Below are 27316 nucleotides of genomic sequence, written 5' to 3' on the forward strand. Positions count from 1 at the left end.
AGTTATGATCCATAGCCTCAGTTTCCTCTATAAAATCATAGGTTGGAGTGAGAAATAAATAACATATAAAACTCTAAGAAATGTCCCAGATTGCACAAGAGGTATTCCTCAAAGACATGCATAATGTAGTCTTCCTTTTTGGGTCTAGGCCTTCCATTATAGGCTTTACACACTTAAAAACTGAAATCAAACACTTAAAAACATAAAACCCCAAAACAAAACAAAAAACCACAAACTTTTGATTCTATAACAAGATAGAAATTATAGAAAATGATTGAAAAACATACATGGTAAACAGAGCTGACCCAAGGAAACTTTTAGTGTTATGCAATTTCCTTATAAAACAAAGGAATGAAAATATACAGTTAAGTAATCAAAACTAAGTGTTAAGTAACACCTTGGTTTTTAAAAATAGAAATCAATGCACTGGAAAAAATAGAAAAATGATAATACCAAATACAGGTAAAAATGTGAAACAACAGAAACCCTCATACATTATTGTTGGGAATAGAAAAATGATATACCCATGTTCAAGTTAAAGTGGAAGATGCACATAGCCTTCACCCACCAAGTCCACTTCTAGGTTTTTAAAAATTTTTGGTACTGAATTTGAACACAGGGACACTCAATCACTAAGCCATATCCCCAGTCCTTTATTGTATTTTCTTTAGAGACAGAGTTTCACTGAATTGCTTAGGGTCTAGCTAAGTTGCTGAGGCTGGCTTTGAACTCACAATCCTCCTGCCTCAGCCTCCCAAGCACTGGGATTACAGGTGTATATCACTGCACCTGGCTAAGCCAGATATATTTAAAAAATATTTTTATTAGTTATTGATAGACCTTTATTATTTGTTTATATGGGTGCTGAGAATTGAACTCAGTGCCTCATACATGTGATGCAAGCGCTCTACCACTAGCCACAACCCTGGCGCCTAAGCCCAGATTATTTATTTATACACACACCCACATCCATATATATATATATATGTATGTATGTATTTAGTTGTAGTAGGACACAATACATTTCATTTCATTTACTTATTTTTATGTGGTGCTAAGGATCAAACCTAGCACCTCGCACATGCTAGGCAATCACTCTACAACTGAGCCACAACCCCAGCCCCAAGCCCAGATATTTTTATCACCAAATGTTTTCAAATCTTTGGAGAACAGATCTCCTAAAAGTTTAAGTAGCAAATTTAAACTTTTCTAAAATGTAAAGAAATAAAAGAATCCTTTCTTTTGTGGTAGTTTATTTGAAAAATATTTCAAAAAACAGCTTAAGTTTTGTTGTGTCATTTAGATGGGAGGTATAAATAAAAAAAACCCAATATCTAATTTTAATGTTTAAATGTGACAGTTCAAGAAAAGGAAATACAATGGCCCAAATAAACAGATATTCAACCTTATTCTTAAATGAAAACTGTTCTGAGATTAAAATATCATTTTCAACTAATAACATATTTACTTTCTTTCCTTTGCAGTACTGGGGATGGAACCCAGGGCTTCCTGCACGTTGGGCAAGAGGTCTATTATTGAGCTACATCTCCAGCCCAGATCAAAATGTTTGATAATTAGACTTACAAAGATTTGAGAAAATAGGGACTCTTGTGCATTTTTGGTGGGACTATCAATTGGCACAATCCTTAGAGAAAGCAATTCAGCCAGTACCTGTCATAAATTTAAAAATGTACAAATCTTCTGACTTAGGAATCCAGTTTTATCTTAGGGTAACTCATTCATGCACAATATATCTATGTACCAAGCATAAAATGGAAGCAATGCTTATAATAGCAAATGACTGCAAATAGAAATGTGTCAGTAAGCAATATATTCATACAATAAAACCTTCTGTAGTTAAAAAAAAAAAAAAAAAAAAAAAAAAAAAAGAGCTGTGTGCACTGATGCTCACCTATAATCCTAGCAGCTCAGGAGGCTGAGATAGGAAGATCAAGAGTCCAAAGCCAGATAGAGTTCAAAGCCAGCCTCAGCAAAAGAGAGGCACTAAGAAACTCAGAAAGGCCCTGTCTCTAAATAAAAATACAAAATAGAGCTGGGGATGTGGCTCAGTAGTCGAGTGCCCCTGAGTTCAATTCCCAGTACCAAAGGGGAAAAAAAAAAAAGATCAAGCAAGCTACCTATTGGTATGAGGCAATTTCAAAAACACCACATTAGGTAGAAAGGACAAGCTGAAGAAGAGTGTGCAATGTAATGTACCATTTAGGGAAAATACCTCTTGAAAGATATTTAAGGAACAGAAAAACTTTGAAGACGAGGCTGGGGATGTGGCTCAGTGATAGAGCACTTGCCTAGAGTTTGTGAGGCCCTGGGTTCAACCTCCAACACTGCAAAATAAATAAACAAAATCTTTGAGGAGGAACTGAGTTCTAAGGAGGTTTTTCACTATATGTCATTGTGTCTTCTGAAGTTTTGAATGGGAATACGCTACATGTTCTGTTGAAAATTTTTTTTAAGAAACCCAATTTTGGGCTGGGGATGTGGCTCAAGTGGTAGCGCGCTTGCCTGGCATGCGTGCAGCCCGGGTTCGATCCTCAGCACCACATAAAAAACAAAAATGTTGTGTCCGCCGAAAAAAAACTAAAAAATAAATATTAAAATATTCTCTCTCTCTCTCTTAAAAAAAAAAAGTGAAAATGTTACTTAAAAAAAAAAAGAAACCCAATTTTAAAATAAAAACTAGAATTGCATGTCAGGCATGGTAGTATGTGCCTGCAGCCCCAGCTCCTCAGGAGGCTAAAGCAGGAGGATCACTTCAGCTCACAGATTTGAGACCAGCCTGAACAATACAGTGTCTCAAAGAAAAAAAAGTAAGAAAGAAAGAAAGGAAGGAAGGAAGGAAGGAAAGAAGGAAGGGAGAACGGGCTAGGGGTATAGTTCAATGGTAGAAAACTTGCCTACTCATCATGAAGCCCTGGGTTTGAGCCCCAGTACCACCAAATAAACAAATAAAAAATTCCCAAAATATTCTTTTAAACCAGTTCAATTTAGCAAGTATTATATATTTTTCATTTGACTGATAAACTTTTCTACAATCCCATTAAGTCTCTCAGGCTCCATTAGTTTATTTACTAATTCCTGCTCAATAGCCATTAGGGCCAGGCCACTAAATTTCTCTTCTCCCATGTTATGAAATAAATATGTTTTAAGACGAGGCAGTATAGTAAAGGAGTTTTCAGCAGTTGGTGAAGTAATTGGCCAAGACAAAGCAATATATAACAACTTTGAGATGCAAGGAATACTATTATGAAGACCATGCTGAATAAACAAAGAGCCAAGATTGACAAAGGTGATGGAATCATAATCTATGACAAAGTTGAGTTTTGCATAGTGCCGATAAAATCTAAGTTCAGGGATAATGTCTGCATCAAGCTGATAAAATTCTTGAATATGTTTGGCTGTTGCTTCATTTAATGGTTCGTTCCATTTAAATAGTAGTTCTGAAATCTGCTTCATTTTGCAATAATCGAACTCTGAAAAATATAACTTTAAATTTTGTAATACAATATCCAGTCCTTGGTAATAAATATTAATCTTATATTGTTCTTCTGTTGAAGTAGGAAACATACTATCTGAATTGTCAAGATCTATAGTTTTCTGAATTTTACGTCTTCTCTGAAGGTAAGGTTTTTCAACTTCAAAACCTTTACTGGTTATTTTTTTACATATTTCCTCTGCTCCATCCCAGATAGTTTTAAAATATACATCATTTCTTTCAGATGATAAACATTCTAAAATTGCTTCTATTTTTGAAGACAAAGAAAAAATGTCTATGGTTTCACTTTGAAGCTCTTTGGAAAGAATTCCTGTAACACTAAACACTCGATAAAGTAATTTCAAACAAAAGATAAATTCAAATTTGGAAACCAGTGTCAACAAGTCACTCAATTCATCAGCCAAACTTGTATTTGAGGAATGGCTTGCTACAAACTCCAGTGTTTCAATAATCTCTGGAAGATTGTCAATCACAGATAACAATGTACGATCGTGGACTGTCCAGCATGACTGTGATACGTGTTTTTTGCATGTCTTGTTTTGACTTAGCTTAAAAATGTTTTGAAAATTTGCCAACATTTCCCCAGACATATGAACAGTGTTGAACAAAGAACTGAGAGTATTTAGAGCACAGCGGAGTTCTTTTACTTCTTTACAAAACCTAATTACTGCTAAATCTAAAAAATGTGCATAACAATGTATATATAAAGCTCTAGGCTCTTCTTTCCTGAATTCTGCTGCAATTTTATTAAATTTTACCCTCAAATTAGTGGTACTGTCATAGGACTGGCCACATATTTTATTAAAATCGACTCCAATTTGCTGCAGATAAGTTTTGATATTCGTATGTAAATGGGTCCCAGTCATCTTTTCAATATTGACGAAACCCAAGAATCTTTCTTTAATTAAGATAGACTTTGATGTTTTCTGTGGGTATCTTACACAAATTGAAAGTTGCTCTTTTGTGACACTATCTGTTGTCTCATCACATATTATTGAAAAAGCTGAGGAGATATTGATCTCATTCACAATATCCTGTAACATTTCAGTCTTTATTATTTCAATAATATCACTTTGAATTTGTGTACTATTATAGAAGTCAACTTGTGAACTCATCAGTCGAAACATTTCTTCTCCTTTATCTTTTGCTCTGATTTCTAACAATTCTAAAAAATTGCCTTTATTGATGGATGAAATAGACTGGTCATTTGCTCCTAAGGGTAAACACTGCTTTCCAAAAAATAAAATATTTTCTATTATAAGCTTTAGGTACTTTTTATTTCCCTCAATTTGATTTGAATTAATAGATAAATTATCACTAACAGCTTCATCACAAAACTGGTATTTCCTCCAAAACTGCAATGAATTCAAATGCATTTCACTTTTTTCATGCTTTCTGAATTTCTCCAGAGTTTTTTTCCAATTAGAAGTTCCTTGGGTTACAAATGACTCTCCTCTATAGCTAAAATTTTTTTGGCAGAACAACTGACACGAATAACAGAATGTCATATCTTTTTTAACACTGTTTTCCACATGCTGAAAAGGTGAATGCCAAGGTTTCCTAGTATTTTGTGATTTACCTTTAACTTTTTGTACTTTGGCTGTAAATTTTGGGTGACACAGTCCATCACTTATTTTCACAGAGTTCATATTGCACACAGGATCCTGGTTTGACACTTTATCTTTCTGTACTTCTATACTGGCACCAAATGTGTGCTGACTGAGTACTGATGAAGATGGCAAAAGTCTTGGCTGTTCCACTCTATTAGCAACACCATTACTTGATTCATTGGGTGAACTCTTAGAGATCTGTGGGTAAAAAAGAGAAAAATCACTGTTGTTTTAATAGTCTTTAAAAAAAATACTGAAAATATCTATTTTAATAACACAGTAAAATGAGTATAGTATAGTACAAACTTCTCTGGGGAAACAAAAAAATTTATAATTTAATTATTTCAATCTAGATTCAGCATTAAATGTTTATAGAACCATTTTGTATATAGTTGTAATAAAATAACTTGTTGTTCAGGCAACTAGGATTGCTTAATAAGTAAAAATGAAGTAGGAGGGGGGGAAATAATGACTAATAAATATACATAATACCTATATTACATGTATGCACATATATAATTATATATATAAAATCTGCTCATGAAAGAAAAGAGAGTAGACAAATAAATTAGGATAAAACTTACATCTGTAATGACATTTGTCGTTACTGAAGAAACTGTACCTGTTAAAATAAATTACAGCGTTACTTTAAGATCTCATAAACTAAAAAAAACAGTATCATAAACTCTAACTGCTTATTTTATATCAGGAGACAAAAAAAAATTTAACATATACACTCATCAAGTATAACAAAACAATGTTTATATCAAATGTCTTCACATCATCTTTTACCTTGTAAGACATCAATGTCCATGATGGGCAAGGCAACAGGATTATCTGCTAATGATACTATATTGCTAATAACTGGAATTGGATCTTTCTTTGGAGAAAGGTGCTCCATTGAAGCATCATGTGTCACAGAAACATTTGCTGAAAAAAATAAACAAAATACTTTCTAAAAATCAGGCAGAATGGGTCAAACCAGAAAATGTTTTGAGCTAAAATATAGCTCAGTAGTAGTGCTTACCTTGTATGCACAAGACCCAGGTTATTTAAGCCTCAGCAATGCAAAAAAAAAAAAAAAAAAAAAAAAAAAGTATTTCAAGGAATAATGCAAATATCTCATACTTTAGGATATTTCTGGGTATTTGAGTAATTATTATTGGAGCTAAAGGATAGCTAGCCATTGTTCCCCCCACCGCCCCCGCCCAGGGGAAGGGGGTGGGTAATAGGCATTGAACCCAGGGGTATTTTACTACTGAGCCACAACCCCAGCCCTCACCATTTATTTTTAAAGAATTTTATTTAGAGACAAGGTGTCACTGAGTTCTTAGAGGCTGGTTAAGTTTTTGAGGCTGGCTTTGAACTTGCCTATCTCAGCCTCCTGAGCCACTGGTATTACAGGTGTGTACCACCACATTCAGCTGGATAGCCAGGTTTTTTAGTATACAGTATAACAAAATGATCATTTACACTTCCATATCATTTTATATCTTTCACTTTTATGCATAATTTTTTGTACTTTTGTAGTATTTGTTTGAAATTATGAGCAAACGTTTGCTGTGAAATTACCCATAACAGAAAAGAATCTTTTAGAATCTCTGAGTGAGTATCAATTTCTAACTCTTTCATAATTCACAAACTTCAGCATCATTGGAGCTAAGTTAGTGTCCATGTTAGTACTGCAAAAGTTCTGTAATAGATATACAAATTCCAGGGGTATTATTCACCTGGTAGTCTATGTCAATAGCATCACTGGAAATGAAACACTTTGATGGAATACTTAGTTGGTCCTGGATTATATGTGCTTTTCTATTATTGAATATTATTATTAACTTATTTTTGTGTGTGTGTGCGTGTGGTGCTAGGAATTGAACCCAGGGGCTCTCTATCACTGAACTACATCATCCCAGTCTTTTATTTTTCTATTTTTGAGACAGGACCTCACTAATTGCCGATGCTGGCCTAAAAATTGCAATCCTCCTGCTTCATTCTCCTGAGTTGCTGAGATTATAGACATGTGCCCCTGAGCCCTGTTTATTACTGAATTTTCAAGCATTTCTAACTACCTATACTTCATGTGAAAATGAAAGTAAAAATCTTATTTTACAAAACAAAGCTAAGTAAACATTCTATATTTATTAGAACTACTCAATCAGAAATGTATTGAATAAACTCAATATTGACTAACTCCTATGAACCAAGTTCTATAGTAGGTTACTCAATGTGTACTAATGTAGACATGCATGTGTTCATTTACTAAAGGATCTAAATACTCCAAAGACATGGATCCCTTTTTTTTTTTCCATTAATCTTGTCTTAAAATGAAGAGGGCCTATATCAATTCTGTAATCAATCTAACATAACAATCTTTTTTTTTTTTGGTTAATCTTAGCAAATAAATGTTACATCTCTGATAGTGACATAGCCATCCTTTTACACAAAAATACTAGAAAACAGTTTTTACAACTTTTAGACTGCTTTGACTTTTAGGTCAGTTTAATGTGGAAATGAATCCAGGTTACATATTAAAAGGAAAATATAGTTAAGTCAATAGTAATAATATAAAATTCTGAAGAAGCTAAACAAATATTACCTGTAGAAGATTCCACCTTAGCTTTATTATATGCAGAAAAACAATTAACAGAACAGAAAATCTCTGTCTTCCCCAAGTCATTAGTAATCTCAATCATTTCATCTGATGGCTTCAATGATTTGCAAGGAAAAGATGTAAGTATTTTGGCTGGTTTCTGTTTAGAGATTAAAATAATATTCATATTCCTGGCATAACATATACTGTTAACAAACAAAAGCATACCACCACTGCTTTTTTGAAATATTACAAACAATGACAATGAAGCCAATCTTTATACTTTCATAAAACCCCCCAAAAAAGACACGACAGATTGCAATGAATGAAATGAAGGAAGGAAAATGATACATTATTTGAAAACTGTTTGGTTATTTTTTGGATATATTTAACAGCAATAATAATGATAATAATCCATATGCAAGCAAAGAAGAAAGTGGTCATAGAAGATATTCATCATCCCATGCAATGAAAGTCTACCAAATAAATCAACAAAGTCTTATAATTATAGGTTTTTCTTCAATACCAGCTTGTACATCAACTTAGGAAAGCCTTCTACCTGTGCTAAGGAGGAGCCAGGGTGTAATATATACTACAATATACTATGGGAGCCACCATGTTTCTAGGCTAACTTCATGATAAAACTTACAAGCACATTGTAAGAAAACAGGATATAAGCAGTAAGAAGTATAGAGTATGATGAGTTCAATTGCAGGAAGTGTACAAAGGAAAAGGATAAACTGTGAGATTCAATATCTATTCCTTCATACAATGACAATGACAAAACAGGACTACTTTTGGGGATACATGGTGGTAAGACAAAATGAAATATGCAAATTTTCTATGTGAAAGAGCAGAATATTGGAAAGAGAATAAGGAAATAAACAGAAAATAATGTTGAAAAATTTTATTTTTAATCTTTTATTAATATAAATTTTTGTTATACACATAATTTTTAGTTTAAGTTATCAGCTGGTTTTACAGATACTGTGTGTCATCCTATTCTTAAAATGTTTTTCAAATTCTTCTTGTCTAGGATAGAAGGATCTTGCAGGTAGCACACCAAGAGACTCTAATGATGCCAGTTTCGACAAAGTGTTATCTATAGAGGGAGAAGGTCATGGTACGCTCAACTGTGGCTTTCAGAAGTTTTAAAAAAAGAAGTCTTGAAAGGCACAGCCTGCCTGGCCATTTTGATGCTGCCTGTGAGTTTTATATTCCATAATGGTGTTGGGATGTAGGTTAAGCACTCAATGAGGTATAACTTGAAACTGGGCTGTGATTGGTTGGTTGCTGGCAGTCCTATTCTATATTAAAACAATTTCCTCCTAGAAGCAGAGACCACAGCCCCCTAACCATGAATTGTCTGTTCCCCCAACATGGCTAGTATGAGATTCTCACAACAATGGGAGACCAAATCCCTCTGCAGATAATTCACTTGTTCCCATTTTATTGTGTCATCCTCCCACATAGGTTTAATTCCTTCCTTGAAGAGAGGGAAGTCACTATGTCTATTAGGTCCCTGGGATACACCATTTGACTAGAAAACCTCTAGACCTGCTCCACATGGCAATCTGTCTGATATTCTGTTCATAGCCTCATGAGCTGGTGGGATAACTAGGAGTCCTCCTATAATACCAGAGTACAGAGTTGTATTGTAGAGGATTCTTTACTGCAGGGGCAGCAGACTTCCTCTTGCTGCTGTCCTGAGTCTTGTTCCATTTCTATCCTTACCATTCTTCTGGGTGTTATTTTCTTTTCTTTTTTGGCAGTACTGGGGATTGAATCGAGGATCTCATTCAAGCTAGGCTGATGCTGTACCACTGAGCTACACCTTAGCCCTTTCAAAAAATTTATCGTGAGACTGGATTTTTATTGTTTTTTAAATAAAAAGGGCTAAGGATGTGGCTCAGTGGTTACATAGCCTTAGGTGGTTCAATCCCTGGTACCAAAAAAAAGAAGAAGAAGAAGAAGAAGAAAGAGAAGAAGAAGAAAGAGAAGAAGAAATGGCTGCAATCTCAAAGAACCAAAGGCAGAATGTTTTCTCTGATATGTGGATGTTAATTTACAATAAGGGGTGGTGGAGATAAAGGGGGAAGAATAGAGGTACTTTGGATTAGACAGAGGGGAGTGAAAGGAGGTGGGGGTATGAGGGTAGAAATGATAGTAGAATTAATTGGACTTTATTACCCTATGTGCATATATGATTACATGACCTGTGTAACTTACTCTACACCACATACAACCACAAGAATGAGAAGTTACACTTCATTTATGTATGATGTGTCAAATTTCATTCTATTGTCATGTATAACTAATTAGAACAAATAAAAAAATTATAAAAGATACAAAACTCAAAAAAGCAAAAAAAAAAAAAAAGAAAAAAGGCTGAGTATGGTGGCATAAACCTGTAACCCTATCTATACAGGAGGCTGAGGCAGAAGGATGGCAAATTTTTTTTTTAATATTTATTTTTTAGTTATTGGCGGACACAACATCTTTGTTTGTATGTGGTGCTGAGGATCGAACCCAGGCCGCACGCATGCCAGGCGAGCGAGCTACCGCTTGAGCCACATCCCCACCCTTGGGATGGCAAATTTGAGGCCAGTCTGGGACACTTAGTGAAACCCTAAATAAAGGAGAAAAAAAAAGGCTGGGGATGTAGCTCGGTTATAGAAGGCCCCTGGGTTCAATCCCCTGTAACGGAAGAGGAAGAATACGGAAAAGATATGGTCAAAATAATTACAAATATTTCTAATATCCATTTTTTAAAATAGTAAGGCAACTCATTTTTAGTACTGTTCAATATTTGAACATTTTCTAATTCTTAAATGTTCATTAACAGTAAGAGTTTATTTCATTATAACTATTATACAATACTTTCATATTGTTAGGGCATAGTGTTAGGTTGTGCTCATAACAACAATAGCCCTGCTCCATCCCATAAGCTAAAGAATCGGGTACTGAATGCAGGCTAATAAAAGCAGGACAAGGCTTACTTATTAAGTGTGAGTCAAGAAGGTAAAGAAGGAATGGCATTTCCTGCCTTTGAAGAAGGATTCTGTGCCTTCCATTCTCCCACTTCTGGTCCCAAGGCAGGATATTCTCAGGGTGGGAACATTCTGCCACAGAAAAGATGCAGTTCACAAATGACACATATGAATTGCGGATGGAACTCTCACCTTTAGTTGCTTGTTTTTTTTTTTTATCTTTTGGAGGGGTGGTACTGAGGATTGAACTCAGGGGTACTTAACCACTGAGCCACATCCCCAGCCCTTTTTTATATTTTATTTAGATACAGGGTCTTGCTAAGTTGCTTAGGGCCTTGATAAGTTGCTGAGACTGGCTGGGAATTAGAGATCCTCCTGCTTCAGCCTCCTGAGCCGCTGGGATACAGGTGTGTGCCACTGCATCTGGCAACTGCTTGTTTTTTTTTTTTCCCCCCCAGGGCCTCACATGTACTAGGCAAGTGCTTTGCCACTGAGCTAAATCCCCAACCTCCAGCTGCTTGTTTTTTAAGGAAGAATTTATAAGGATCAAGTAAGATCATAAAGTATCATATGAACAAGCTAGATATCTAACAGTACCATTTCATGAAAGGGGATCACATTCCCAACTGTTCATCTCACTTAGTCCACCAAAGCAGGGTCAGCTTTTCTTTTCTTTTTTTTTTCTTCTTTTTATTTTTTTTTAGAGAGGGGGGGGGGAGGGAGGGAGGGGGAGGGAGGGAAATTTTTATTTATTTTTTAGTTTTTGGTGGACACAATATCTTTATTTTTATGTGGTGTTCTACCACTTGAGCCACATCCCCAGCCCTAGGGTCAGCTTTTCTGCTCTCAGAAAGAGACAGACTCTTCTATTAGAAATAGGGGATTATTTCTCATTGGGTTATTTCCTCCAATGACTGATTCAGAAAAAGCATGTAACATTCTTTACATTGTATAGGTAAAAAAGAGTTAATTATATTTAGGATGTTTTATTTTTTTTTTCTGTAATAAAATTATGTGTATTATTTAAAAAAGAGTTAATTGTAGTATAAACAGACTCCTGCATATTTACTTTTTCTTTGGCGTAAGACAATCAATATGAAGTTCTTTAGGAGAATATCCACATAGTTCTTGTCATGAATTATGTAAGAAGGAACTGTTAAAGTATTCAATTTCCTTTATCAATTTACAAATGGAGGGCTGGGGATGTGGCTCAAGCGGTATCGCGCTTGCCTGGCATGCGTGCGGCCCGGGTTCAATCCTCAGCACCACATACAAACAAAGATGTTGTGTCTGCCGAAAAACTAAAAAATAAATATTAAAAAATTCTCTCTCTCTTAAAATAAATAAATAAAGTTCTAAACCCACTTAAAAAAATTTACAAATGGAAATTATTCTCAATGGTACTAAAAATTACATCCCCACATTTTCCTAAAATGAAACCATTCATAGACCAACTGACAGAAGGAGCAATAGGTCTTTCTTCATACCTGCTTATATGCTGTAATATTCTTTGAACTATTAAAATAATGAGACTGTCCTTCCATTTGGAGTATGTGGCATAGACTAGAGCTGGTGTAACAGTAAGTGCCACAGTTCTCACAACAGTTCATGATAAAATTGTTAGCAGAGTGAAACTTTGAAAAGCAGTCATTACTGCAAAGGCTATGTTTCACTTTCTGGTATTTTACTTCATATTGAATCTAGGATTTAAATAAAAGATTTAATACAAACTCCGATATTCAAGCAGAATCAACAGAATCCCTCTAGTTATTAAAATAAAATTTCAACTTACAATGGTTGTCTTCTGACACATATTACACTTGGTCAAAATGCTATTAGTACACACAGTAACAAATGGTTTCCTTTTTTCTTCATATGAGGAAAGACAAGACTGGCTGCAAAAATGTTTGCTAGTAGTATTATCTTCCAGCTGAACACTGATCATATCCTTCTGATTTAAAATGTCTCTAAAAATAAATAACAAGGACACCATTAAACACTTTACCACAATTACCATTTCTCTTTCATAAACTAAATGACCCCTGACCCCTCAAACAAATCCCTCCTTGCTCCTTTCTTTACCTTAAGAACTGTGAAATGGTAAAAACCTGAATTTGGTATTTAGTTCTACCACTTACATTTAGAAACCATGAATAAATAATTTGTACTCTCTGAATGTTAATTTTCTCAGCTTTAACAGAGATATAAAACGTCTGATCATATAGTTTTTAAAATAATTTTTTTATAGTTATAGACAGAATGCCTTTATTTTATTTGTATATGGTGCTAAGGACCAAACCCTGTCTCACACACGCTAGGCCAATGCTCTGCAACTAAGCTACAGATTCAGTCCGTGATCACAATTTTGAGGACATTTAGCTTAGATTAGTTGGTGCTAGTGTTAACAGATTGATGATGACAAATCACATATTCATTCCTGAGAAACACTGGAATTGATACAACATATCAACATATGGTCTGCAAATTCCTTTTGTGTGTGTGTGAAGGGTGGTCCCCAGATATTTTCCAGGGGACTATAAGATCAAAACTATTTTCATAATATTAATATGTTATTTGCCTTTCTCACTATGCTGTCATTTTAACTGATGGTATAAAGGCAATAGCAATTTTAGTCTGAAAAACAAGTATATATTCTTGCAAGTTCTTTAAAAAAACGTTTTTTTTATACTTGTAGATGGACAACATGCTTTTATTTTATTTATTTATTTTTTAATGTGGTGCTAAGGACAGAACCCAGTGCTTCACGTGCTAGGCAAGCACTCTGCCACTGAGCCCCAGCCTCAGCCCCTCATGCAAGTTCTTAAGAGCACCATTGACAATGGCTGAAAGATGAAAACAGCTCAAATGTTCATCAGTGGACACATGGATAAACAAATTGTGATAAATACATACAGCAGAATATCACTCAACTACTAAAAACAGAATGAAGTACAACAGAATGAACCTTGAAAACATGAAAAGGTTGAAAAAATAGACACAAAAAGTCAGATGTATATAATTCTGATATGAAATACTCAGAACAGATAAATCCATAGAAAGAATGCCATGGTAGTTGCCCAGGGCTGGGGACAGAGGGAAATGGGGGAAAACTGCTTAATGAGTACAGCACTTCACTCTGAATGATGTAAATGTTCTGGAACAAAATAGAGGTGATAGTTGTTCAACACTGTGAATGTACTAGATGCCAATGACATGGTTGATTTTTTATTATATCAAATTCACCTAAATGAACTGGGAAACGAAAAAAAACAATGGTAGGTGAAACTGTTGCAGCCTTAACACAAATCAAGGCAGTGACAATCAAAATGTATAAACACACACATTCACTCTAAAACAAAAATCATTTCTGTTTCAATTAAGGATGTCCTTAATGAAACACAAATATTTTAAACTTAAATATGATAATTGAGTATATTGTTTTAATGTTCCTTATAACAAAATGGGACATGGGCATAAAAGTACTTTCCCTGCCCACCAAAGGTGAATGATTGTCTCAATGAAAAGCCTACATGGAATGTTTAGAGTTACAACCTGAACAAGTCACTTTTCTTTCATGGCTCACATTATTTACTTGAACATATGACTATAAGACAAACTATTATCCAGAAGGTATCTGCCAAGTATTTCCTGGAAAATGAAAAAAGTGGATCTATCACTTCCTACAGTCTTGCCAATGATACAATTCAAGCTTTCAATGATAAATTAGGAGTTTTGGAAAACTTGTATTTGCTACCTTAAGCTGGATCTCTTCCCAACATTTGAAGACTTTTCTAATGAGGCTGGTGATGATTTTAAAAATATTGCATAATGAAATATGTCAACATTTGAAAGATTTGAAGAATGCAATAAATCAACATTCTCTAAATGACGACAGCATGCTATTACAAAAATCATTCACTGGTAAAACATCTATTCAAAATACAAGAGAGGGGTTGGGGGTATTGGCTTAGTACATCTGCCTAGCAAGTGCAAGGTTTTTCAATCTCAGAAGTAGGAAGAAAAATAAAAAAGGGTACAAGACAAATTAATATATTTTAAGACTATAGAGTATTAAAAGTTCACTGACATGGTTTCAGAATGCACACTGCAACTACTTTCTCTTTTTTTTGATACTGGGTACTGAACCCAGAGGCACTCTACAACAGAGTAACACCCATAGGCCTTTTTAACAGGGTTCTGCTAAATTGCCCAAGCTGGCCTTGATTACAGGGGTGCACCACTGTACCTAGCAACACTGCAATCAAAAAAAGTGTCCACAAATATCTAAAAGGCTAATGAAACACTTCTCCTTTTTCTAATTACATATTTGTGAGGCTATATTTTCTTAACTGACTCTTAACATTTTGTAACATATGGAAAACAGAAGCAAATTTGAAAATTCAGACAGATATTAAAGTGATTTGTAAAACTGATAAAACAATGCCAGTTTCTGAAATTAATTAAAAATGCAATTTGATTTTTAACATAGCAAATTTGATAAATATAACCTGTATAAACCACAACTCTTTGGTCTTCAATTGTTGACTTTGTTTTGGTATTGGAGACTGAACTCAGGGATGAGTTATATTCTAGTCCTTTTTAAATGTTTTACTTTGAGACACAGTCTTGCTAAGTTGCTGATGCTAGCCTGCTAAGCTTAGCTTCTTGAGCTTCTGTGATTATAGGCATGTGCCACAAGAGTCTTCAATAGTTTTAGAGTGTAAAGGACACCAGCATAGTGACATGTGCCTGTAGTCCCAGCTACAGAGAGCTAAAGAGTCTCAGGCAGGAAGATCTCGAGTCTAAGAGTTTGAGGCCACATAGGCAACATAGCAAGACCCTGTCTCAAATTTAAAAAAACAAAACAAAATAAAAATGAAAAGTATAAGGGGTTCTTAGATTACAAAGTATGAGAACTACAGCTCTGGGAAATACAAAGATACCTGCCTACCTAGAACCCTCAGAATATCAGTCTTTGAGGACAATGGTTTTCAAGATAAACTCCTCCTGAAATCAGTATTACTTTAACACTTCCACATTTTAAAATTTTAAATGTATGTATCATGAACTTTCCAACTTTTAAAATTGAAACTAACAGATTCACATAATTATCACATCAGTAATTTTACTGTTTCAAAAATTGAACTTCATTCCCAGTACTGATCTTGTTCTTTGGAGTAATATTTAATATTATGATCAATGCTCTTGGACTTATGAATATACACTATAAAATCATATCATGGAATAATTAATTTGAAGAGGTGATGGTAAGAGAAGAATGAGGGACAGTGTGAGAGTAAATAAGAGGTATAGATATTTGGGGTACATCCTTAAGTCAGAAAGAAATTAGCCAGCTGGGAAAGGAGGCAGAAGAAACTGCATCAGCAGATACACAAAAGTCAGAAAATGTGTACTACTAGTATTTTTTTTAAAACTATTGTCAGCATAATAGAATATTGGCTTCTAATCTACTTAATTTAAAAAATTAAAATATGAATCTCTGCTAGAAGGACCTAAAGCTAAACTCTGAATACATGTGTGAACAACTTTTATATAAATAAATCAAGCATTAGTGCATAGGCCTATTTTTTTTTTGCCTTTATTAATTGCTTCCTGGATTTCTAGTTGGTTTCACTAAAGTACAGAAACGACACTTCTTAAATATATGCTTCTCAAAGATAAGTCACAACTTTCTAATATGATTTTAAATATCTGCAAAGCTAGCTTTCACTTGGTTCATGAATTAAGATAAAAACAGCATTAACTCAAATCTGATGTTAAATCATGGCTATAAAAGAAAACATAGGGCTGGGGACACAGCTCAGTTGGTAGAGTGCTTGCCTTGCATGCAAAAGGCAATGGGTTCAAAACAAAAAAACAAAACAAAAAAAAAAAAAAAAAGAAAACTTAAGGTGGATGCAGTGGCACACGCCTATAACCCTGAAGCTTGGGAGGACAAAGCAGAAGGGTCATAAATTTAAGCACAGCCTCAGCAACTTAGTGAGACCCTGTATCAAAAACAAAAAATGCTGGGGATGTAGTTCTGTGGTAAAATCCCCTTGGTTTTAATCCCCAGTACCAAAACAACAAAACACCTTAAAATGACTAAAAGTTGGCTAAAATTTTGAGAACTACAGAAGAGGGTAATGAATGTGGAATTAAAAATTTTTTAACAAAGCAATTTACTATGAATAATAATAGCCTCTCCTAGTCTAAACATTACTACCATCTTTCCACCAACCTACAATTTTTAATGAGAAAAAACTTTATTCCAGAGGAAGTAAAATTTGCCTCTCAGTTTTGCTCATACTGAATTTGTATACCTTAAAGAACAACTTACACACTAAATCTTTCCTGTTTCAGCCTTTTTCAATCTGTCTGTGAAGCTGCTGCTGAAGAAAAGTAATGAGTATACTTCAAACAGAGCAACTTGATACCTTAACTTCTCAGGGCCTCTGTTTCCTCAAAACCAAAAGAAAAGGCTTGGATTGGATGATCTCTCTAAGGTCCCTTCCAGTTTTATGATTCTGCAGAGAGAGAAAGCAGGCTGAAGAGAGTGCCATATAGCCCATAGCTAAACAGAAAAAAGACAAAGGACATAGTATAGTATTGAAGGGTTGAGAAAGTAAGAGAGACAGATAAGTAGAGTTTCAGGGAATAAGACTTGAGGCAACAGTTAACACCTGAAGCAGCAGCCAAATGAAGAGCTGAAATAACCCACAAAAAAAGGTCTCTTGAGTTTGTTAAGGGAATAATAACAACAGTGATAGTCAACATGTATGGAATTCTTATTATATGCCAGTATTGCTCTGATTGAACATATTACTTAATGCTCATAAATCTTGTGTACATTCCATAAAACAGGTGGGAATACTAAGAAACAAAGAAGTTCTCAATGCTTCTCAAACTTTAGCATGAATATGAATCATATGGGGATAAATGCAGTTCTGATACAATAATTCTAACTGGACCCGAGAACCTGTATTTCTTGTAAGCACTCGGATGATGATAATATAGTTGCATGGGGATCACACTTTAAATAGCAGAATGCAAATAAAGGAAACAAAATTCAAATTATGGCAACTTAATTTCAAGACAAGATAACATTTGAGAAGAATTTATTATATTTAGAAGTTAATATGATGGTCTATAAATGTTCTTGTTTGGCATTAGCATTTTAATGATTGTTAAGAAAGAGTTAATACTATCTTAGGACTTGCAAAGTCAAAATGTCACTAATCCAATCACAGAGACCAGACCTACCTACATACATGTACATTTATCTATGCTTTTTAACTTTTCAAAATAATTAAGTAATTTCACTTACCATTATAATAGTAATGTAATATTATTCTACATCTTGGAAGATCCATAAGTTATATGACTATATTTTTAGTAGGCTCTTTCTTATACAGTTAAATGATAGAACAGAATGAGCATCTCTATAATGAGCATTCCTATAATCCCTACTTATAGAAAATTTCAAATGAAAGCTCCACAGGTCACATCATTTATAAGGGAGAGAGAAAGAATTGCTTATGGGTTAATTTCTGCAAACCTCTCAATTACTAAAAACTACTACTGAACAATCTATGAGAGCAACTGAAAGCAGAAGCATTTTTTCAGTTAATCAAGGTAACATATCTTTAGAAAATTACAACTAATACTCTGACCAAAATCTATGTAGGGAAGTAAAAGGCAAAATTTAGAATTATATACTTTGTGCAGTTTGAGCAAGTTCTTTTGGCAGAAGCTGGTGAACTGGCAGATGAAATATGTTCTATGATGCAAGGGGTGGAGCAGAAAAGCTGAGTAGACCCTTTCCTCTGATAAGCAGTTTGCCCCTTCTGGAGGATTTTTTTACAACCACAACAGGAAACCTGAACAGTTGTGGTTGAAACTGAAGGAAGCATTTTATTTATGCCAGATGATGCCAGAGAAAGCTGAACTCCTGTTGTCAACTGTGATGCTACAAAAACAAAACAGGAAGAAGCTTATTAGTATTTTCAACAAATTAAGTATGCATTATTTTTTTTTTAAAAAATATTTATTTTTCAGTTGTAGTTGGACACAATACCTTTATTTTATTTATTAATTTTTGTGGCACTGAGGATCAAACCGGGGTCTCACATGTGTTAGGCGAGCACTCTGCTGCTGAACTACAATCCAATCCCTAAGTATGCATTCTTTCATTTTCTTTTAGAGTTTACTTTTATCCAACCCCCAAAAATGCAATATTCAAAGGCATTTTTAAGAAGAATAAAGTTGTTATTGTGCTAGTCAGAATAAATATAATTAACTTAAATAATTCTATTACCACTGTCTGAAAATGTAGTATTTATTTTCAGTTCATTCTCCTGGGTTTTGGGTTGTTGGGCTTGACAATATTCCTAAAAAAAAAGAGTTGAAAATAATGAATATAATGTACTTAAAATAATCATTCAATAGAAAATGATAAATTACACTTAAGTCTGTTCAATTAGCTGTATTACTGAATCAAACCAAGGTAAGAGGTAAGCATTCTCCTTTTGGTGCCCTGTGGCTGATAATTTTAATTTTCTATGACACCAATAACTGATTGGTTAATATCAGGTTATCTTTTTTGGTGTAAGAATTAGGTAGACTGAATTCTATTATCACACCAATTGAAACTGGCCTGTTAATCCTGACTTCTGAGGTGAGGTAAATGGTTTAATGATTTCATTTTTATTTTTAGCTCAGTATGCTGGGGCCCAGTGCAGGAGCTTAGTCCAAAACAATGGCCTTCTAAAATTTTTTACTTAACAACTGCTACTACCAATAGAGAGTAGACATAATGACATATATTTTCCCTATTGTTTTAATCATTAACAGTTCATTATCTTCATAAATACCTTAAACTTAGAATTGTTGTATTGGGCCAAATGATTCTTATGAAGTAGGATTTTCTTTCAGAACTAGAGGCAATTTCATTTCCACTCTATCTCAACTTAATTTGAATGTTTGACTGTCCATGGGTTGAAAAAGCAATCGTTAACTGCTAGATTAATATTTCCAAATGTCACTAATTCAATACTGATCTAATTTATATACTTTTCTTTTTTCTTTTTCTCTTTCTTTCCAAAAAGGGAGATGGAGCCTACCAATGTTGCCCTGAACTTCTGGGCTCAATCAAGCCTCCTGCCCCAGCCTACCTAACAGCTGGATTATAAGCATGTGCCACTGGATGTTTAGGCCATTTTCAATGGAAATAAGTTACAACTAAATTCTCTTGCCAGGTGTAGTAGAACACACCCATAATCTGAGCTACTCAGGAGGCTGAGACAGGAGGATTACAAATTGAAGGCCAGATGAGGCAACTTACTGAGACTGTCACTGTTGTAGTGCTCCTAAATTCAATCCCCAGCATCACCAACAAAGAAAAGAATGTAAAATATTTACTTGAGTATTGTCAGGTTCTGTCTTAATTTCAACTAGCCGATCCAGCTGTAATGCCATTGTCTTATGTTCACCATCTGAAGGCTGTCCTTTCATTTTAGATTGCATGCAAAGGAATCTTCCAGTTCTAAATTAATGGATTTCTTCCTGGGAACCCTGTCCAAATTCCTGAAATAAAATATTGATAGAAGTCTGATTTTAAAATTAATATTTTAAATATGGTAATTTTGTGGAATCACAAAAGAGGTTTTAGACAACTCTGCATCAAAGCTCCTTCACAGCACCAACACTAGCTTCCTTCCTTTCTTTCAATATTTCTAGATAATTTTGCTTTACAGTCTTTGACAGCTAATACCTCTGTGCTTTCTTCTAGAACTAATTCCCATTTCTGTTGCCCTAGGCCTGGATGCAGATACCACAAAACCTACAAATTGTTTGGGGTTTTTGGTTGTATGTTTTGTTTTTGGTATTGGGTATTTAACCCAAGTGTGCTTTTACCACTGAGTCACCTCCCAGCCTTTTTTTATTTTAAGCCAAGATCTTTCTAAATTGATGAGGACCATGCTAAGTTGTTGAAGTTGGCATAGAACTTGGGATTCTCCTCCCTCACTCTCCCAAATTGCTAGGCATGCACCATCATGCCTGGCTTTACTAACTACTATAGAGGGTAGGGATAACTTACTCCATGGGCATAAATTTACATTCAACATATACAAAAAGAGAAGTTAAAAGCTGTTATAGGAGTAATCTGAGATTTGTGGTTTTATTCTGGGTTAGTATATGAAAGACCCAAGTAATTCTGCCATTAGTTTTTTACTGAGGTTGGGGCCTAACCACCCCTTTATCTCCATGTTCTCAGCTTGGAAAGCTCCTATTCCAAGGTATAAAATTAAGTAATTAATTATAGACTGACTGTTGAGAGCTGCAGCCAAAGTGGCCCCAGCAAACTTCCAGCTGATTGGCTCCTCTGTGGTGATGCTCATTGGGCTGTTTCCCCGCCCTTTCAGACCACGGAGCTGCTCATTGGGGGACTCTTTTGGCTCCGCCCACGCGACCCAGCCAATCTGCCTCAAGAGCAGTTGAGGTGCTGGCCGGAAGAGCCGGTGGTGGCAGTTGGGCTGCCTGGAGATACCGGGTGGTGTGGCGTGTGTTCAAAAACAATAAACTTCGTTCCAGCTTGACAAGTGGCTCGTGAATTGTGCCCAGCCAGACCACGGCATTTGGTGGCCTGCACATAACGACTGAGGGTAAGTGATAAGGTAAACTGCTCGCCCTTGAGGGCAGGGCGAGAGGATGGGTAGCCATTTTAAGATTCTTTCGTTTTGTTTCGCTTTTGTTTTAAGTTGCCTCGTTCAGCTAAAATTTGGGAGCCAAGAGAGGTGAGGCAAAGAACCTCACCCCCTCACTGGTACAAAGGCCTATCCACAGGTGTGGCTGTATACTGGACCGGTAGTCAATGACGGGTAAGATCCAATTGCAATGGTACCAACCTAAGACAGGAGGCTGACGCCTGGAGGTCAGCTCATCCGATGACGGGTAAGGACCATATGTAGTATTGGACAACCTAAGACAGGCATGGTCCCTAAGCCACATGCTTGTTGTTTAATTAAACAGAGAGGGGGAGATGTTGAGAGCTGCAGCCGAAGTGGCCCCAGCAAACTTCCAGCTGATTGGCTCACTGAGGCCCCAGCAAACTTCCAGCTGATTGGCTCCTCTGTGGTGATGCTCATTGGGCTGTTTCCCCGCCCTTTCAGACAACGGAACTGCTCACTGGGGGACTCTTTTGGCTCCACCCACATGACCCAGTCAATCTGCCTCAAGAGTGGTTGAGGTTGGCATTCGGGAAATTCCTGGAGAGCTTGGGTGGTGCAGTATGCGTTAAAAAAAAGATAAAGTTTGTTCCTGCTTGACAAGTGGCTCCTGAATTGTGCCCAGCCAGACTGCAGCAACTGACAGTGCAGTTAATAATTCATACAGCCAGTGTTTAGCCCAAATGAGCAAGGCACACAATCTGCACATCAAAACGCACTGGAAATTAATAAATATATTGTCTTGGAGTAGATTCACTTCACCTGAAATAGGCTACACATGTCTATCAATTAAAAACAAAGATGGCCATACTACCAAAAGTGTTATACAGATTTAATGCAATCCCTATTAAAATTCCAATGACATTCTTCATAGAAACAGAAAAAGCAATCACAAAACTCATTTGGAAAACTAAGAGACCCCAAATAGCTGAATCAATCCTTAGCAATAAAAGTAATGCAGGAGGTGTCACAATATGAGACCTTAAATTATATTATAGAGCCACATTAACCAACACAGTCTGGTATTGGCATCAAAACAGACCTGTTGGGCTGGGGATGTGGCTCAAGCGGTAGCGCGCTCACCTGGCATGCGTGCGGCCCAGGTTCGATCCTCAGCACCACGTACAAAGATGTTGTGTCTGCCGATAACTAAATTCTCTCTCTCTCTCTCTTTAAAAAAAAAAAAAAAAAAAAACAGACCTGTAGACAAATGGTATAGAATAGAAGACACAAAGACAAACCCATATAAATACAGTTTTCTCATAAGGTGCCAAAAACTTTGGATAAAAGAGAGCCTCTTCAACAAACGGTGCTGGGAAAACTGGAAATCCATATGTAGCAAAATGAAATTAAACCCTATTCCTCACCCTGCACAAAACTCAACTCAAAGTGGATCAAAGATTTAGACACTAGAACAGAGACCCTGCACCTCACAGAAGAAAAAGTAGAGCTGAGGTCATAGCTCAGTGGTAGAGCACTTGCATAGCATATGTGAAGCACTGGGTTTGATTCTCAGCACCACATATAAACAAACAAACAAATAAAATAAAGGTCCATTGACAATTTAAAAAAAAGGAAGCCTAAATCTTTACCATGTTGGCTTAGGAACCGACTTCCTTTTTTGGGGGTAAGGGGTGGGTACTGGGGATTGACTTCAGAGGTACTAGACAACTGAGTCACATCCCCAGCCCTATTTTGTATTTAATTTAGAGACAGGGTCTCATTGAGTTGCTTAGCACCTCACTTTTGCTGAGTCTATCTCTGAATTTTCGATCCTCCTGCCTCAGCCTCCTGAGCCACTGGGATTATAGATGTGCACCACCATGCCTGGCAGGAACTGACTTTAACAAGATTCCTAAAGCACAAGAATTAAAATCAAGAACCAATAAATGGGATGGAATCAATCTAAAAAGCTTCTTCACAGCAAAGGAAACAATCAAGAATGTGAAGAGAGCCTACAGAATGGGAGAAAATCTTTACCACACGCACTTCAGAGCAGTAATCTCCAGGATATATAAAGATCTCAAAAAACGTAACACAAATAAACAAATAACCGAATCAATAAATGGGCCAAGGAACCGAACTGACACTTCACAGAAGATATACAATTGATCAACAAATATATGAAAAAATGTTGAACATCTCTAGCAATTAGAGAAGTGCACATCAAAACCACACTGAGGGGCTGGGGATGTGGCTCAAGCGGTAGCGCGCTCGCCTGGCATGCGTGCAGCCTGGGTTCGATCCTCAGCACCACATACAAAGATGTTGTGCCTGCCGAAAAACTAAAAAATAAATATTAAAAAAAATTCTCTCTCTCTCTCCACTCTCTTTAAAAAAAAAAAAAAAAAAAAAAAACCACACTGAGATTTCATCTTACCACAGTCAGAATGGTGATTATAAAGAATGCAAGTAACAACAAATGTTGGAGAGGATATGGGGGGAAAAAGGTACACTGTTGGTAAGGCTGCAAATAGGTGCAACCACTCTGGAAAGCAGTATGGAGATTCCTTAGAACACCTAGAATGGAACCACCATTTGACCCAGCTATCCCACTCCTCAGTTTATACCCAAAGGACTTAAAATCAACATACTACAGCGACTCAGCCACATCAATGTTTATAGCAGCTCAATTCACAATAGGCAAGCTATGGAACCAACCTAGATGCCCTTCAACAAATGAATGGATAAAGAAATTGTAGAGGGCTGGGGTTGTAATTCAGTGGTAGAGTGCTTGTCTGGCAAGTGTGAGGCACTGAGTTCGATTCTCAGGACCACATATAAATAAATAAATAAAATAAAGGTCTGCCAACAATTAAAAAAAGAAATTGTAGTATGGAATGGAATACTACTCGGCCTTAAAGAAGAAATTATGGTTGGAGTTGGAGAATATCATGCTAAGCAAAAAAAGCCAATCCCAAAGAACTAAAGGCTGAATGTTTTCTCTGATATGTGGATGCTAATTCACAATGGGGGGCGGCTAGGGAAGAGTGGAGATACTTTGGATTGACAGAGGAGAGTGAAAGGAAGGGAGAGGTATTGGGGTAGGAAGGTTAGTAGGATGAATCGGACGTTATTATCCTATGTGCATATATGATTACATGACCTGTGTAACTCTATATATCCACAACTAACAGAATGAGAAGTTATATTCCATTTATGTTTGATGTGTCAAAATGCATTCCACTTCATGTATAATTAATTAGTACAAATGAAAAAAACAAAACAACCACCACCACAACAAACAAAGCACCTATGAGTTTTGGCATCTTGGAACCCCTTCAAATGTGATATAACACAAATTAGAGAATACTGGAAAGCACCCTGACAAAAAGTCAGTATTTCTGAGGCAGGGAAAATGTCTGTCCAATTATCAGAAAAAATAAAGAGCAAAACAAACCCATAAATGAATGACGACAAAATGTACATGAGAATAAAACAAGTCTTGAATACTAATTTTTAATACAGTCCTTCCCATCTTTCCAACCAAGGGCTAAGTCACATTTTTTTGTTTTGTTTTTTGGTACTGGGGACTGAACTCAGGGGCACTCAACCACTGAGCCACATCCCCAGCCCTATTTTGTATTTTATTTAGAGACAGGGTCTCACTGAGTTGCTTAGCGACTCACTTTTGCTGAGGCTGGCTTCGAACTCGCAATCCTCCTATCTCAGCCTCCCAAGCCACTGGGATTACAGGTATGAGCCACCAAAAATTTATACTTTTTAAAAAATATATATTTTTTAGTTTTAGGTGGACACAATATTTTTATTTTTATGCAGTGCCAAAGTATCAAAACCAGTATCTTATGCATGCTAGGCAAGCACTCTACCACTGAGCCACAACCCCAGCCCTTTAATTACATTTTTGATTAACAGTCAAAAGATAACTGTGGGGCTGGGATTGTAGCTCCTTGGAAGAGGCTTGCTTGCCTTGCTTGTGTGAGGCACTGGGTTTGATCCTCAGCACGGGAGGCGGAGGGGAACAAAGACATGCTGTCCTCCACAACTACAAAAACAAAACAAAGAAACTGTGGCATTATCTGCCTACTGGTCAACACTGCCTGGGAATAATTTAAACCTTTTTGATTTAGAGTCTGAGGATGGTAGATTTAGAGCACATGTTGAGAATGCACAGGCCCTGGGTTTAGTCTCCAGCACAGAATTTTTTTTTTTTTTTTTTTTTTTACTTAAACCAAAGGGGAATTTATTTTAGAGCAGAGATCAAAATTAATTTTTTTTGTTGTTGTTGGTACCAGGAATTGAACCAAGGGGTGCCTTAACCACTGAGCCATATCCCCAGCCCATTTTTTTTGAGACAAGTTCTTGCTAAATTGCTTAGGGCCTCCCTATGTGGTTGGGGGTGGTTTTGAACTTGTGATATATTCACTCACATAAACCCTAGAGGGAAATTCACTACCTTTTTTCGGGGGTGGGGGTGGGGGCATGGGGTACTGGGACTGAACCCTGGGCATCTTGGAACCCCTTCAAATGTGACATCATACAAATTAGAGAATATCATGCTAAGCAAACTAAGCCATTCCCGGCCCTTTTTGAGACAGGGTCTTGCCAAGGTGCTGAAGCTGGCCTCAAACCTGAAATTCTGCTGCCTCAGCAGCCTCAGTCATTGGGATTACAGGACTGTACTGCCCAGACCAGCTAAATCTAAATTCAGTACTTCTGCAAGTGCACCTACTCCATTAATGCTCTTGCCACAGTCTAAGAATTAAATAAGCAAAGTGTGTAATAACGAAATTCCTGTTATAACTTTTGGAGGCTTCTTGTGTATTGTGACAGGGAATACAAGGTATTGTCAGATGTTGTTAGTGATTCAACTCTTACAGCAAGAATTGTTAATTTATCTACTTTCCAGCTTTCGGTTCAGTTTAATTGAAAAGTATGCTGACACTGTACCCTAATTAAATTTAAAACTTTTTGATTCAAGGAAATCAAGATAAGTCTCAATCCTGCACTTTAAAGCAAAATATATGGTGCCTTAATTTAATCCCAATTTCAAATCCGAATTCATCTCAAGAGCCAAACATTTTTCTTTTTTTTGAACACTGGGGATTGAACCCAGGGGCGTTTAACCACTAAGCCACATCTCCAACCTTTTTTATTATTTTGATACAGGATCTCGCTAAATTGCTCAGGGACTCTCGAAGTTGCTGAGGCTGTCTCTGAATTTGGGATCCTCCTGCCTCAGCCTCTGGAGCCGCTGGGATTACAGGCGTGTGCCACCACGCCTGCCAACAGCCAAACTTTTAAAATAATTACATTTCTCTTTTTGTTGTTATTTTTTTGTTCCGCGGTGCTGGGGATCGAACCCCAGGGCCTCCTACATGCTAAGCAAATGCTCTACCACTGAGCTACAATTGTTTCTTTTAGTTGGGACATCGTGTACCATTCTATTTGCAAAAACTGTTTCCAGATTGTTTGTTTGAAAAATTATCGTTTAATGCATAGAGAGCCACGGGTGTGATTTCAATGTTTTAGAAACGGTGGTCGCAGACAGAGCAAAGGCAGAAAGCCGGGTTACGATGCAGGAGCAGTGGGCGGCGAGAAACCTCTGAAGCGGGAGCAGTGACCCCGAGATTCTCGGCGGGTGAGGTCAAAAGAGGCGACCGACGCTCTCCAGGTCAGGGCTAGGCCGCGAGTCCCCGACCCCCAAGTGCCAGCATTTGTATTCAGGGCCCCGTCTCTAGAACCCGGTTCCACCCGCGCGGCATCCTCCCTCAGACAGGAGAAACTCTGCCCCTTTCCGGTAACGCGCAGGAGTAAAGACCGAAACCAGAGCCGCAGAAGAGGAGCCTTACTAATTTCTCTCAGGAACGCTCGCCGCGAGCAGCTTCTCAGGATCTCGTCGACGCAAACGGCCCCGCTGGCCC

At 36.5% G+C, this 27316-nt stretch overlaps 1 protein-coding gene across 9 annotated transcripts; it reads right to left on the reverse strand.

Annotated features, from left to right (window-relative positions):
- Positions 1–27316, reverse strand: Zmym1 (zinc finger MYM-type containing 1). Of its 9 annotated transcripts, XM_076860782.2 has the most exons (11): positions 27245–27292; positions 22515–22580; positions 20125–20289; positions 19022–19094; positions 18424–18673; positions 12497–12671; positions 12192–12404; positions 7721–7874; positions 5917–6054; positions 5709–5746; positions 1–5322 (listed from the first exon to the last, which is right to left on the reverse strand). In XM_076860782.2, exons 3-11 carry the CDS (start codon positions 20227–20229, stop codon positions 3016–3018), a joined length of 3453 nt encoding a protein of 1150 aa, XP_076716897.2. In that variant the 5' UTR covers positions 20230–20289; positions 22515–22580; positions 27245–27292; the 3' UTR covers positions 1–3015. The 9 variants fall into 9 exon arrangements, with proteins under 9 accessions (XP_076716897.2, XP_076966052.1, XP_076716890.2 ...); XM_077109937.1 differs by lacking the exon at positions 12192–12404 and having other exon boundaries at positions 22515–22601; positions 27245–27296; XM_076860775.2 differs by lacking the exon at positions 12192–12404.

This window comes from Callospermophilus lateralis, chromosome 7 (genome assembly GCF_048772815.1).
Source record: "Callospermophilus lateralis isolate mCalLat2 chromosome 7, mCalLat2.hap1, whole genome shotgun sequence".
Classification (NCBI taxonomy): domain Eukaryota; kingdom Metazoa; phylum Chordata; class Mammalia; order Rodentia; family Sciuridae; genus Callospermophilus; species Callospermophilus lateralis.

Excerpts from the sequence above, each read along its gene's own strand:
- Zmym1 (XM_076860782.2), bottom strand. The coding sequence starts at position 20,229 with ATGCAATCTAAAATGAAAGGACAGCCTTCAGATGGTGAACATAAGACA. Across the intron at positions 19,095-20,124 it reads CAGAACCTGACAATACTCAA|GAATATTGTCAAGCCCAACA; the intron begins GTAAATATTTTA and ends CTTTTTTTTTAG. Across the intron at positions 12,405-12,496 it reads TGTGTCAGAAGACAACCATT|ATTCAATATGAAGTAAAATA; the intron begins GTAAGTTGAAAT and ends TTTAAATCCTAG.